At 41.8% G+C, this 14,685-nt stretch overlaps 1 protein-coding gene across 2 annotated transcripts in view; it reads left to right on the forward strand.

Annotated features, from left to right (window-relative positions):
* TMEM106B (transmembrane protein 106B) overlaps positions 1-14,685 on the forward strand; it is a 127,768-nt gene that overhangs the window by 25,625 nt on the left and 87,458 nt on the right. For both annotated transcript variants that reach the window (XM_053714102.1, XM_053714103.1), the window contains exon 2: positions 2,264-2,485. In XM_053714102.1, coding sequence (XP_053570077.1) covers positions 2,272-2,485 — 214 coding nt within the window. In that variant the 5' untranslated portion in view covers positions 2,264-2,271. The remainder of the gene's footprint in view (positions 1-2,263; positions 2,486-14,685) is intronic.

Genomic DNA, 14,685 nt, shown 5'->3' on the forward strand with positions numbered 1-14,685 from the left:
TATTAAATTGTAACTCTATGCAAAATATATGCAAATTAGCCTATTTCCCCAGTACACATTTTGGTGATGAATCTTCTACCAATAGATGGAGCTGTGTTGCACATGTCAAGGAACTTTCAACCAATAGATGGCGCTATGGCATGTCACACACAATGTCCATGTATGTGACTGGGGAATGGTTACAATTTTATTTATTTATTTTAAAAACAGGTTCTTAAACAGCTCTTGTTTGTTTTATATAACTTTAAATTTATAAATGCTCTCTATCTCTCACCCCTCTATTTTGCTCTCTATCTCTCCCCCCTCTATTTTGCTCTCTCTCTCCCCTCTCTCTTGCTCCCTCCCCCCTCCTTTTTTGCTTTTTCTCCCCCTCCTCTCTTTTGCGCTTTCTCCCCCTCGTCTCTTTTGCGCTTTCTCCCCCTCGTCTCTTTTGCGCTTTCTACCCTCCTCTCTTTTGCGCTTTCTCCCCCTCGTCTCTCTTGCGCTTTCTCCCCCTCGTCTCTCTTGCGCTTTCTCCCCCTTGTCTCTCTTGCGCTTTCTCCCCCTCGTCTCTCTTGCGCTTTCTCCCCCTCGTCTCTCTTGCGCTTTCTCCCCCTCGTCTCTCTTGCGCTTTCTCGCGCTCTCTCTCCCCTCCTTTCTTTTGCGCTCTCTTTCCCTCTCTGGCTCGCTCTTTCAAGCCCTTTGCTCTCTCTCTCACGGCCCCTCTGGTCACGCCCCTATTGCGATGCTCCCACCGGCCACACCCCCTAACACGCTGCTTTAGCCTTGCTCTGTTCTCTCTGCTGTCAGGATCCAAACGGCCAGGTATGTTTGTTTTATATAACTTTAAATTTATAAATGCTCTCTATCTCTCTCCCCTCTCTTTTGCTCCCTCCCCCTCCTTTTTTGCTTTTTCTCCCCCTCCTCTCTTTTGCGCTTTCTCCCCCTCCTCTCTTTTGCGCTTTCTCCCCCTCCTCTCTTTTGCGCTTTCTCCCCCTCCTCTCTTTTGCGCTTTCTCCCCCTCGTCTCTCTTGCGCTTTCTCCCCCTCGTCTCTCTTGCGCTTTCTCCCCCTCGTCTCTCTTGCGCTTTCTCCCCCTCGTCTCTCTTGCGCTTTCTCCCCCTCGTCTCTCTTGCGCTTTCTCGCTCTCTCTCCCCTCCTTTCTTTTGCGCTCTCTTTCCCTCTCTGGCTCGCTCTTTCAAGCCCTTTGCTCTCTCACGGCCCGTCTGGTCACGCCCCCATTGCGATGCTCCCACCGGCCACGCCCCCTAACACGCTGCTTTAGCCTTGCTCTGTTCTCTCTGCTGTCAGGATCCAAACGGCCAGGTATGTTTGTCCTTGTGCAGTCTCTACTGCCCATGACTGCATATGACAAACATACTTGGCCGTTTATTATATAGGATAATAAAAATAATGGTATCTTTTAGAAAGTCCATTTAATGGCAGGAAAAGGGGTATATAATATGTGTGGGTACAGTAAATGAGTAAGAGGAAAATTATAGCTAAACACCGCAGATATTTAAAATAGCCCCTGTCCCTAACCGTAAGAAAATTGAATCGGGAAAGAAAAATTTTGGGTTTCATATCCCTTTTAGCTCTGAAAACATCATTTAAAGCAGAAACAAATTGTTAATGCAATAGGGAAACATAATAAATTGAACAAGTCATAAATAAAAATAAACTTCCCTAGGAAGTAAAAAAAAAAAGGTTTGGTAACACTACTTTTCACTTATCAGTCCTTGGAATTTAAACATGCGCATATGTGACTCACACATTAGAACTGTGTTCATTAGCTGCATTGTAGCTAGTAAATCACATGGTTGTTTATGCTTTAGTAGAGCTTACCCAGTGAGACAAAGGGCAAATGTGTCTTAATGTGTTCAGGAGATTCTAGTCTGTGTTATATGCTGAGCAAGCTTTACAAATTAGGCTAACTTTTTTTTTTTAACAACCACATTTTCAAAAGGAATTTTGGTAATTATTAACATTTTTGCTACACAATAGCTCTGTTGGTCATATAATTGTTTTTCTGTGGGTGTAAATAATTGTGTCTGTTGCTCACTTGAGATTAGCTCTGTTTTTCCCCTAACTGTGTGCTACTTTTGTAAGCATTTGCAGTTTAGTTACTCCTAAAAGGACAATCAACATATTCCCTTAGGAAACATTTATTGCAGAATCGTGTTATCCTCCTTGGATAACCTTTCTTTATTTGTAGTTCTATATAACTGTTTTATTGCTTATTGTGTAATATATTTCACTTTCTGTATTTTCCCTCTCTTCTTCAGCCTCAACCATGGGGAAATCGTATTCTCGTATGCCTTCAGAAGCGACAAAGAATGAGAATATTTCTCCATCTTCACTACCCGAGGAAGGGAATGGGCTGGCTAATTCAGAATCCAATGAAGAAAACAGGAATGGCGATGTCTCTCATTTCCCATACGTGGAATTTACTGGACGAGATAGTGTCACATGTGCTACTTGTCAAGGAACAGGTCGTATTCCAAGAGGTAAGAATAGTTATAGTGAGAGAAAAAAGGAATGGCACTAGCACTACAATACTATTGTTACATGGTTGCTATATATATATATATATATATATATATATATATATATATATATATATATATATATATATATATATATATATATATATATATATATATATATATATATATATATATATATACACACACATACATACATCTAAACATGCATATACGTATGTATACCAATCTGTAAATGTATCTTTTAATGAGCTGGGGTGCTTGTGCACAGAAACAACTTTTAGATTAAGTCTGGAGCCCAAGAGGAGGGATCAGGACTGAAAAGAGTGCACTTAGACAGCACTCCCGTCCCTGGATAAAGAATATAATAATAGGCTCACATTCAGAACCAAAAAGTTTCCATTCAAATGAATTCACTTAAAACATAACTTTTATTTAACAATAGTTATAAAATCAATATGTGTGTGTGTGTACTTTAAAAACACATAGGAGCTGGATTGTAAATAGTTCTCAATTGTCAGTTGGGTAACCTTGTTGTACAAATGTTGAGGGCACCTTCAAAGGGTCCCACTCTTGTATAGGAAATTGTTTGTGTTTTACGTTTTGCGTCTTATACTTGAGGTAGATTGTAGTGTTTCACCTTGGGTTTATATATTAATGTTATATAGAGCACTTTCTGAATTTGCAGTAAGGCTAGTCCAGTATCTGATTAGTAGTTCTGCAAATGTGGCATCTGGTGTGCTTGTTAACTGGTTAACTTTTTCATACCCTATACTTGGGCCTGGTTTTGATTTTTTATATATATTGGACTTCAAGTTGTCCAATACTAGGATAGGTTATATATTGATTGTTAACCTTTTATCTGTATTCAGATTTCACATTAACTACCTTTGCACTTTGTGTCGAGTATAAAAATATTAAAAATATTATTCTCATGGATTGCACTCAGATCTATATTACATCTTGTAAAGGCATATAATGCTAATAGTACTCTGAGTTGTTGGTCAAAATAGAGGCCCAAGTATAGGGTATGAAAAAGTTAACCAGTTAACAAGCACACCAGATGCCACATTTGCAGAACTACTAATCAGATACTGGACTAGCCTTACTGCAAATTCAGAAAGTGCTCTATATAACATTAATATATAAACCCAAGGTGAAACACTACAATCTACCTCAAGTATAAGACGTAAAACACAAACAATTTCCTATACAAGAGTGGGACCCTTTGAAGGTGCCCTCAACATTTGTACAACAAGGTTACCCAACTGACAATTGAGAAATATTTACAATCCAGCTCCTATGTGTTTTTAAAGTACACACACACACATATTGATTTTATAACTATTGTTAAATAAAAGTTATGTTTTAAGTGAATTCATTTGAATGGAAACTTTTTGGTTCTGAATGTGAGCCTATTATTATATTCTTTATCCAGGGACAGGAGTGCTGTCTAAGTGCACTCTTTTCAGTCCTGATCCCTCCTCTTGGGCTCCAGACTTAATCTAAAAGAATAGTTATAGGTTTATCCCACTATACTTTAGTAAGCAGTACGCGCCCAAAAAGCAGCGGCAAAACAACTTTACAGCTATTATAAAGTATATGCACAGCAAGAAACTGATCTATGGCATTGTGCAGTGATAGGGTAAACAAAGACACACTGTAAAGGCAAAGCAGAGGCTAGTGGTTGGCGTATGGAAATAAGAAACTAACTAGTTCAGTGTGTGTGCAGCAAATGTGAGCCAGGGAACAGATTTTATGAGTATGCCCAGTGATTAAAAAAAAGGTTACTGTATTGTTTGCAGGATAATAATCCCACAAAAACCAATTCACTCTAAGTAAACTACTGTGTTCTTTAAATCAGGGTTCAGCACCCCAGATGTTTTGGAACTGATGCTGAGACACTCTTTAGGCTGTCTGAGCATCATGGGAAATGTAGTTCCAAAACATCTGGGGTTCTAAGGTTGCTGACCCCTGCTGTAAAGGACACCAGCAGGCATGAGAAAGTACTGGTTAAAAGACAAGCCTTTTTTACTAAACAGGTCTAAGAGCAACTATTTTGGTGAATTTATTTAAAGACAAAATGTTCCAATGAATCAGTGTATTTGATGTGTTTGATGTGTTTGCACTGCAATGTTCCTTTAACCCCTTAATGACAACTGACGTACCAGGTACGTCATGCATTAACTAACAGTTAATGACAATAGACGTACCTGGTACGTCAGTTGTCTAAGAGAGTGCTGGAAGCGATCGCAATCGCTTCCAGCAGCTCTCAGGGTATTGCAGTGATGCCTCCATATGGAGGCATCCTGCAATACCTTTTCAGAAGACTCCGATGCAGAGAGAGCCACTCTGTGGCCCTCTCTGCACCGGTAGCGATGGTGCCGGTTCGTTGGTGGGTGGTAGCATATCAGGGAGGCGGGTGGGCGGCCCATGTTTTGGAACTGATGCTGAGACACTCTTTAGGCTGTCTGAGCATCATGGGAAATGTAGTTCCAAAACATCTGGGGTTCTAAGGTTGCTGACCCCTGCTGTAAAGGACACCAGCAGGCATGAGAAAGTACTGGTTAAAAGACAAGCCTTTTTTACTAAACAGGTCTAAGAGCAACTATTTTGGTGAATTTATTTAAAGACAAAATGTTCCAATGAATCAGTGTATTTGATGTGTTTGATGTGTTTGCACTGCAATGTTCCTTTAACCCCTTAATGACAACTGACGTACCAGGTACGTCATGCATTAACTAACAGTTAATGACAATAGACGTACCTGGTACGTCAGTTGTCTAAGAGAGTGCTGGAAGCGATCGCAATCGCTTCCAGCAGCTCTCAGGGTATTGCAGTGATGCCTCCATATGGAGGCATCCTGCAATACCTTTTCAGAAGACTCCGATGCAGAGAGAGCCACTCTGTGGCCCTCTCTGCACCGGTAGCGATGGTGCCGGTTCGTTGGTGGGTGGTAGCATATCAGGGAGGCGGGTGGGCGGCCCATGTTTTGGAACTGATGCTGAGACACTCTTTAGGCTGTCTGAGCATCATGGGAAATGTAGTTCCAAAACATCTGGGGTTCTAAGGTTGCTGACCCCTGCTGTAAAGGACACCAGCAGGCATGAGAAAGTACTGGTTAAAAGACAAGCCTTTTTTACTAAACAGGTCTAAGAGCAACTATTTTGGTGAATTTATTTAAAGACAAAATGTTCCAATGAATCAGTGTATTTGATGTGTTTGATGTGTTTGCACTGCAATGTTCCTTTAACCCCTTAATGACAACTGACGTACCAGGTACGTCATGCATTAACTAACAGTTAATGACAATAGACGTACCTGGTACGTCAGTTGTCTAAGAGAGTGCTGGAAGCGATCGCAATCGCTTCCAGCAGCTCTCAGGGTATTGCAGTGATGCCTCCATATGGAGGCATCCTGCAATACCTTTTCAGAAGACTCCGATGCAGAGAGAGCCACTCTGTGGCCCTCTCTGCACCGGTAGCGATGGTGCCGGTTCGTTGGTGGGTGGTAGCATATCAGGGAGGCGGGTGGGCGGCCCATCGCTACCCGGCATCCGGTTCCTGTAAGTGCTATGTGCACGCCGGGTGCCGGGAGCGTGCGGGGGCGCGCAGGGGCGCGCGTGCGCGCGCGATTAGCTGGCCACTGACACCAATGAGAAAGTAGAGGGGGGAAAAATGTATTAAAAATTAATAAATATATAAGGATCTGGGAGGGGGAGGGGGTTGGGGTATTGTGGGGGGCTGCTACACTACAGAAAACATAAAAAATTGCAAAAAAAACACTTGATTTTGGGGCAAATTGGGTACTGGCAGACAGCTGCCAGTACCCAAGATGGCGGCAATTAGGTAGGGGAGAGGGTTAGAGAGCTGGGGGGGGGGGGATCATGGAGGTTGGGGCTAAGGCAGGGGTCCATCACAGCTAAAACATTTTATTTTTTTTTATTAAAAAAAAGAAAAACTCCTTTTATTTAGTACTGGCAGACTTTCTGCCAGTACTTAAGATGGCGGGGACAATTGTGGGGTGGGGGAGGGAAGAGAACTGTTTGGGAGGGATCAGGGGGTGGGATGTGTCAGGTGGGAGGCTGATCTCTACCCTAAAGCTAAAATTAACCCTGCAAGCTCCCTACAACCTACCTAATTAACCCCTTCACTGCTGGGCATAATTTACGTGTGGTGCGCAGCAGCATTTAGTGGCCTTCTAATTACCAAAAAGCAATGCCAAAGCCATATAAGTCTGCTATTTCTGAACAAAGGGGATCCCAAAGAAGCATTTACAACCATTTGTGCCTTAATTGCAGAAGCTGTTTGTAAATAATTTCAGTGGGAAACCTAAAGTTTGTGACAAAATTTGTGAAAAAGTGAACTTTTTTTTTTATTTGATGACATTTGGCGGTGAAATGGTGGCATGAAATATACCAAAATGGGCCTAGATCAATACTTTGGGTTGTCTTCTAAAAAAAAATATATACATGTCAAGGGATATTCAGGTATTCCTGACAGATATCAGGGTTCCAATGTAACTAGCGCTAATTTTGAAAAAAAGTTGTTTGGAAATAGCAAAGTGCTACTTGTATTTATGGCCCTATAACTTGCAAAAAAAGTAAAGAACATGTAAACATTGGGTATTTCTAAACTCAGGACAAAATTTAGAAACTATTTAGCATAGGTGTTTTTTGGTGATTGTAGATGTGTAACAGATTTTGGGGGTCAAAGTTAGAAAAAGTGTGTTTTTTTCAATTTTTTCCTCATATTTTATATTTTTTTTATAGGAAATTATAAGATATGATGAAAATAATGGTATCCTTAGAAAGTACATTTAATGGCGAGAAAAACGGTATATAATATGTGTGGGTACAGTAAATGAGTAAGAGGGAAATTACAGCTAAACACAAACACCGCAGAAATGTAAAAATAGCCATTGTCATTAAGGGTAAGAAAATTGAAAAATGGTCCGGTCATTAAGGGGTTAAAGGGCCATAATACCCAAATGTTGAAACACTTGAAAGTGATTCAGTATAGCTGTAAAAAGCTGACTAGAAAATATCACCTGAACATCTCTATGTAAAAAAGAAAGATATTTTACCTCAAACGTTTCTCAGAAGCCACATCCCATTGTAAAGGACTTCTAAGCAGCATATCCGTATGTCTGTCCCGGGACAGCGGAAGAGATGAGCCTAGTGCACTCTCATGTTATTTCCCTATTCAGTTTAAAGGAAGTTTACAATGAAATCTCATGAGAGTTAAGTGAAATCTCATGAGATCACAGTAAAAGAGTTCATGACCTCAGCACTGCTGATGCTGATTTGCTGCTGTTCATTTCTTCATTATTTGTTTTTATACCTGCAGCTGCACAGAACTTACTCTGCTGAGCTGAGGAGATTGTGAGGTAAAATATCTTCCTTTTCTCCTGTTAAGTGTGGTCAGTCCACGGGTCATCATTACTTCTGGGATATTAACTCCTCCCCAACAGGAAGTGCAAGAGGATCACCCAGCAGAGCTGCTATATAGCTCCTCCCCTCTACGTCACACCCAGTCATTCTCTTGCACCCAACTAATAGATAGGATGTGTGAGAGGACTGTGGTGATTATACTTAGTTTTTATATCTTCAATCAAAAGTTTGTTATTTTAAAACAGCACCGGAGTGTGTTGTTCCTTCTCAGGTAGAATTTGAAGAAGAATCTACCTGAGTTTTTGTATGATTTTAGCCGGCGTAGTTAAGATCATGTTGCTGTTCTCGGCCATCTGAGGAGTGAGGTAAACTTCAGATCAGGGGACAGCGGGCAGGTTCACCTGCAAAGAGGTATGTTGCAGTATATTATTTTCTGAGGAATGGAATTGACTGAGAAAATACTGCCAATACCGATATAATGTAAGTTCAGCCTTAAATGCAGTAGTAGCAACTGGTATCAGGCTGTCATGTATGTATATTTACACTTCAGTATTCTGGGGAATGGCACTTCACTGGGATAATACTGTATGCATAAAACTTTTAGCCTAACTTGCAGTGGGAACGACTAGCAGCAGGCTTTCTAAGGACACTTCATTTATTTGATGTTAAACGTTTTGCTGGCATGTTAAATCGTTTAATTATCTGAGGTACTGGGTGAAAAATTGTTTTGGGCACTGTTTTTTTTTCCACTTGGCGGTCGTTTTATTTAATTTAAGACAGTTACTGATCTCCCTCACTGTTGTGTGTGAGGGGGAGGGGCCTATTTTGGCGCTTTTGCTACGCATCAGAAATTCAGTCACAAGTCTGTTTTCTTCCCTGTGATCCGGATCGTCTCTACAGAGCTCAAGGGTCTTCAAAAATTATTTTGAGGGAGGTAATCACTCACAGCAGACCTGTGAGATTGTGCTTTGACTGTGATAAAAAACGTTTATATTCTGTACATTTTTTTTCTGCTGTTTAAGGGTTAGTTATCCATTGCTAATGGGGGCAATCCTTTGCTAATTGTGTTTTTACCGGAAAGAATTTGATTTTATAGTTTCTCCGGTTCATTGTTACTTAACTGTCATAACTTTTTTCTGTGCTTCTTAAAGGCACAGTACGTTTTTTCATATTACTTGTAAATTGAGTTGAAAAGTATTTCCAAGTTTGCTAGTTTAATTGCTAGTGTGTTAAACATGTCTGACTCAGAGGAATATCTCTGTGCTATATGTGCTAAAGCCAAAGTGGAGCCCAATAGAAATTTATGTACTAATTGCATTGATGCTACTTTAAATAAAAGTCAATCTGTACAAATTGAACATCATTCACCAAACAACGAGGGGAAAGTTATGCCGACTAACTTGCCTCACGTGTCAGTACCTGCATCTCCCGCTCGGGAGGTGCGTGATATTGTAACGCCGAGTACTTCAGGGCGGCCATTACAAATCACATTACAGGACATGGCTAATGTTATGACTGAAGTTTTGTCTAAATTACCAGAACTTAGAGGTAAGCGTGATCACTCTGGGGTGAGAACAGAGTGCGCTGATAATAATAGGGCCATGTCAGATACTGCGTCACAATATGCAGAACATGAGGACGGAGAGCTTCAATCTGCAGGTGACGGTTCTGATCCCAATAGAGTGGATTCAGACATTTCTAACTTTAAGTTTAAGCTTGAAAACCTCCGTGTACTGCTAGGGGAGGTATTAGCGGCTCTGAATGATTGTAACACCGTTGCAATCCCAGAGAAATTATGTAGGCTGGATAGATACTATGCGGTACCGACGAGTACTGACGTATTTCCTATACCTAAGAGGCTTACAGAGATAATTACTAAGGAGTGGGATAGGCCCGGTGTACCCTTTTCCCCCCCTCCTGTATTTAGAAAAATGTTCCCAATAGACGCCACCACACGGGACTTATGGCAGACGGTCCCTAAGGTGGAGGGAGCGGTTTCTACTCTGGCTAAGCGTACCACTATCCCGGTGGAGGATAGCTGTGCCTTTTCAGATCCAATGTATAAAAAATTAGAGGGTTACCTTAAGAAAATGTTTGTTCAACAAGGTTTTATATTGCAACCCCTTGCATGTATTGCGTCTGTCACGGCCGCGGCTGCTTTTTGGTCCGAGTCCCTGGAAGAGACTCTTGACTCAATAACTATAGATGAGATTTCAAACAAGCTTAAAACACTTAAGCTAGCTAATTCATTTGTTTCAGATGCCGTAGTACATTTAACTAAACTTACGGCTAAGAATTCCGGATTCGCCATTCAGGCACGCAGAGCACTGTGGCTAAAATCCTGGTCAGCTGATGTTACTTCTAAATCTAAATTACTTAACATACCTTTCAAAGGGCAGACTTTATTCGGGCCCGGTTTGAAAGAAATTATCGCTGACATTACAGGAGGTAAAGGCCATGCCCTGCCTCAAGACAGAGCCAAACCTAGGGCTAGACAGTCTAATTTTCATTCCTTTCGTAATTTCAAGACAGGAGCAGCATCAACTTCCTCTGCACCAAAACAGGAAGGAGCTGTTGCTCGCTACAGAAAGGCTGGAGACCTAACCAGTCCTGGAACAAGGGCAAGCAGGCCAGAAAACCTGCTGCTGCCCCTAAGACAGCATGAATTGAGGGCCCCCGATCCGGGAACGGATCTAGTGGGGGGCAGACTTTCTCTCTTCGCCCAGGCTTGGGCAAGAGATGTCCAGGATCCCTGGGCGTAAGAGATCATATCTCAGGGATATCTTCTGGACTTCAAATCCTCTCCCCCAAAAGGGAGATTTCATCTGTCAAGGTTGTCCACAAACCAAATAAAGAAAGAGGCGTTTCTACGCTGTGTACAAGATCTTTTACTAATGGGAGTGATCCATCCGGTTCCGCGGTCGGAACACGGACAGGGGTTTTACTCAAATCTGTTTGTGGTTCCCAAGAAAGAGGGAACCTTCAGACCAATCTTGGATTTAAAGATCCTAAACAAATTCCTAAGAGTTCCATCGTTCAAAATGGAAACTATTCGGACAATCCTACCCATGATCCAAAAGGGTCAGTACATGACCACAGTGGATTTAAAGGATGCTTACCTTCACATACCGATTCACAAAGATCATTTCCGGTATCTAAGGTTTGCCTTCCTAGACAGGCATTACCAGTTTGTAGCTCTTCCATTCGGATTGGCTACGGCTCCAAGAATCTTCACAAAGGTTCTGGGTGCTCTTCTGGCGGTACTAAGACCGCGAGGAATTTCGGTAGCTCCGTACCTAGACGACATTCTGATACAAGCTTCAAGCTTTCAAACTGCCAAGTCTCATACAGAGTTAGTACTGGCATTTCTAAGGTCGCATGGATGGAAGGTGAACGAAAAGAAGAGTTCTCTCTTTCCACTCACAAGAGTTCCCTTCTTGGGGACTCTTATAGATTCTGTAGAAATGAAGATCTACCTGACAGAAGACAGGTTAACAAAGCTTCAAAATGCATGCCGTGTCCTTCATTCCATTCAACACCCGTCAGTGGCTCAATGCATGGAGGTGATCGGCTTAATGGTAGCGGCAATGGACATAGTACCCTTTGCACGCCTACATCTCAGACCGCTGCAATTGTGCATGCTAAGTCAGTGGAATGGGGATTACTCAGATTTGTCCCCTACTCTGAATCTGGATCAAGAGACCAGAAATTCTCTTCTATGGTGGCTTTCTCGGCCACATCTGTCCAGGGGGATGCCATTCAGCAGGCCAGATTGGACAATTGTAACAACAGACGCCAGCCAGCCTATTAGGTTGGGGCGCTGTCTGGAATTCTCTGAAGGCTCAGGGATCATGGATCTCAGGAGGAGAGTCTCCTGCCAATAAACATTCTGGAATTGAGAGCAGTTCTCAATGCCCTTCTGGCTTGGCCCCAGTTAACAACTCGGGGGTTCATCAGGTTTCAGTCGGACAACATCACGACTGTAGCTTACATCAACCATCAAGGAGGGACAAGAAGCTCCCTAGCGATGATGGAAGTATCAAAGATAATTCGCTGGGCAGAGTCTCACTCTTGCCACCTGTCAGCAATCCACATCCCGGGAGTGGAGAACTGGGAGGCGGATTTCCTAAGTCGTCAGACTTTTCATCCGGGGGAGTGGGAACTTCATCCGGAGGTCCTTGCCCAAATACTTCGACGTTGGGGCAAACCAGAGATAGATCTCATGGCGTCTCGACAGAACGCCAAGCTTCCTTGTTACGGGTCCAGATCCAGGGATCCGGGAGCGGTCCTGGTAGATGCTTTGACAGCACCTTGGACCTTCGGGATGGCTTATGTGTTTCCACCCTTCCCGATGCTCCCTCTATTGATTGCCAGAATCAAACAGGAGAGAGCATCGGTGATTCTAATAGCGCCCGCGTGGCCACGCAGGACTTGGTATACAGATCTAGTGGACATGTCATCCTGTCCACCTTGGTCTCTGCCTCTGAGACAGGACCTTCTGATCCAGGGTCCCTTCAAACATCAAAATCTAATTTCTCTGAAGCTGACTGCTTGGAAATTGAACGCTTGATTTTATCAAAACGTGGATTTTCTGAGTCAGTAATTGACACCTTAATACAGGCTAGGAAGCCTGTTACCAGAAAGATTTACCATAAAATATGGCGTAAATACTTATTGGTGCGAATCCAAAAGTTACTCATGGAGTAAGGTTAGGATTCCTAGGATATTGTCTTTTCTACAAGAAGGTTTAGAAAAGGGTTTATCCGCTAGTTCCTTAAAGGGACAGATCTCAGCTCTGTCCATTCTTTTACACAAACGTCTGTCAGAAGTTCCAGACGTTCAGGCTTTTTGTCAGGCTTTGGCCAGGATTAAGCCTGTGTTTAAAACTGTTGCTCCACCATGGAGTTTAAACTTAGTTCTTAACGTTTTACAGGGTGTTCCGTTTGAACCCCTTCATTCCATTGATATCAAATTGTTATCTTGGAAAGTTCTGTTTTTAATGGCTATTTCCTCGGCTCGAAGAGTCTCTGAGTTATCTGCCTTACATTGTGATTCTCCTTATCTGATTTTTCATTCAGACAAGGTAGTTCTGCGTACTAAACCTGGGTTCTTACCTAAGGTGGTCACTAACAGGAATATCAATCAAGAGATTGTTGTTCCATCTTTGTGTCCTAATCCTTCTTCAAAGAAGGAACGTCTTCTACACAATCTAGATGTAGTCCGTGCCCTGAAATTTTATTTACAGGAAACTAAAGATTTTCGACAAACGTCTTCCCTGTTTGTCGTTTATTCTGGTCAGAGGAGAGGTCAAAAAGCTTCTGCTACCTCTCTCTCTTTTTGGCTTCGTAGCATAATACGTTTAGCTTATGAGACTGCTGGACAGCAGCCTCCTGAAAGAATTACAGCTCATTCTACTAGAGCTGTGGCTTCCACTTGGGCCTTTAAGAATGAGGCCTCTGTTGAACAGATTTGCAAGGCTGCAATTTGGTCTTCTCTTCATACTTTTTCCAAATTTTACAAATTTGACACTTTTGCTTCTTCGGAGGCTGTTTTTGGGAGAAAGGTTCTTCAGGCAGTGGTTCCTTCCGTATAAAGATCCTGCCTGTCCCTCCCGTCATCCGTGTACTTTAGCTTTGGTATTGGTATCCCAGAAGTAATGATGACCCGTGGACTGACCACACTTAACAGGAGAAAACATAATTTATGCTTACCTGATAAATTCCTTTCTCCTGTAGTGTGGTCAGTCCACGGCCCGCCCTGTTTTTTATGGCAGGTCTAAATTTTTAAATTATACTCCAGTCACCACTGCACCCTTTAGCTTCTCCTTTCTCGTTGGTTCTCGGTCGAATGACTGGGTGTGACGTAGAGGGGAGGAGCTATATAGCAGCTCTGCTGGGTGATCCTCTTGCACTTCCTGTTGGGGAGGAGTTAATATCCCAGAAGTAATGATGACCCGTGGACTGACCACACTACAGGAGAAAGGAATTTATCAGGTAAGCATAAATTATGTTTTTTACATAGAGATACTTAGGTGATATTTTCCTGTCCGCTTTTTACAGGTATACTGCATCAGTTTCAAGTGATTTAGCATATGAGTATTATGTCCCTTTAAGTAAAAGCTGCTTTCATTTGCAAAAAAAGAAATGTTTGCGCACATGAATACTAGATATAAAATGCTTATTAGCTGGTAAAGACAGCTCCCATAAAAGTATTTGTTTATTTTAAAAGCGGAATAATACAATTAATCATAAGAATGAAGACATAAAATGTACCTAATCATGTCATGCATGTAAAGGGTGTTTCTCACCAAATTCTTTCTGTCAGTCTTAATACAGAAAAAAATGCATGATTCTCAAGAGGTATTGGTGCAACAGAATCGGTTTATATCCAGATTTGTTTCAGTATAGCCAAGATTAGGAAGCGAATGGATTTAATATATAAGTGGCACATTATTAAAGGGTCATGATTTAGAAAGAGCATGTAATTTTAAACAACTTTCTAATTTACTTCTATTCAATTTGCTTCATCGTCTTGATATCCTTTGCTGAAAAGCATATTTAGATAGGCTCATTAGCTGCTGTTTGGTGGCTGCACAAAGATGCCTCGTGTGATTGACTCACCCATGTGCATTGCTATTTCTTCAACAAAGTGTATCTAAAGAATGAAGCAAATTAGATAATAGAAGTAAATTGGAATATTGTTTAAAATAGTATTCTCTACCTGAATCATGAAAGAAATGTTTGGGTTTAGTGTCCCTTTAAAACAGGTTTTCTGTGAGTGAGCAAGAGATTGTAGTGTGCCCAGTACAGTA

Source organism: Bombina bombina, chromosome 5 (assembly GCF_027579735.1).
Source record: "Bombina bombina isolate aBomBom1 chromosome 5, aBomBom1.pri, whole genome shotgun sequence".
In the NCBI taxonomy this organism is placed as follows: Eukaryota; Metazoa; Chordata; class Amphibia; order Anura; family Bombinatoridae; genus Bombina; species Bombina bombina.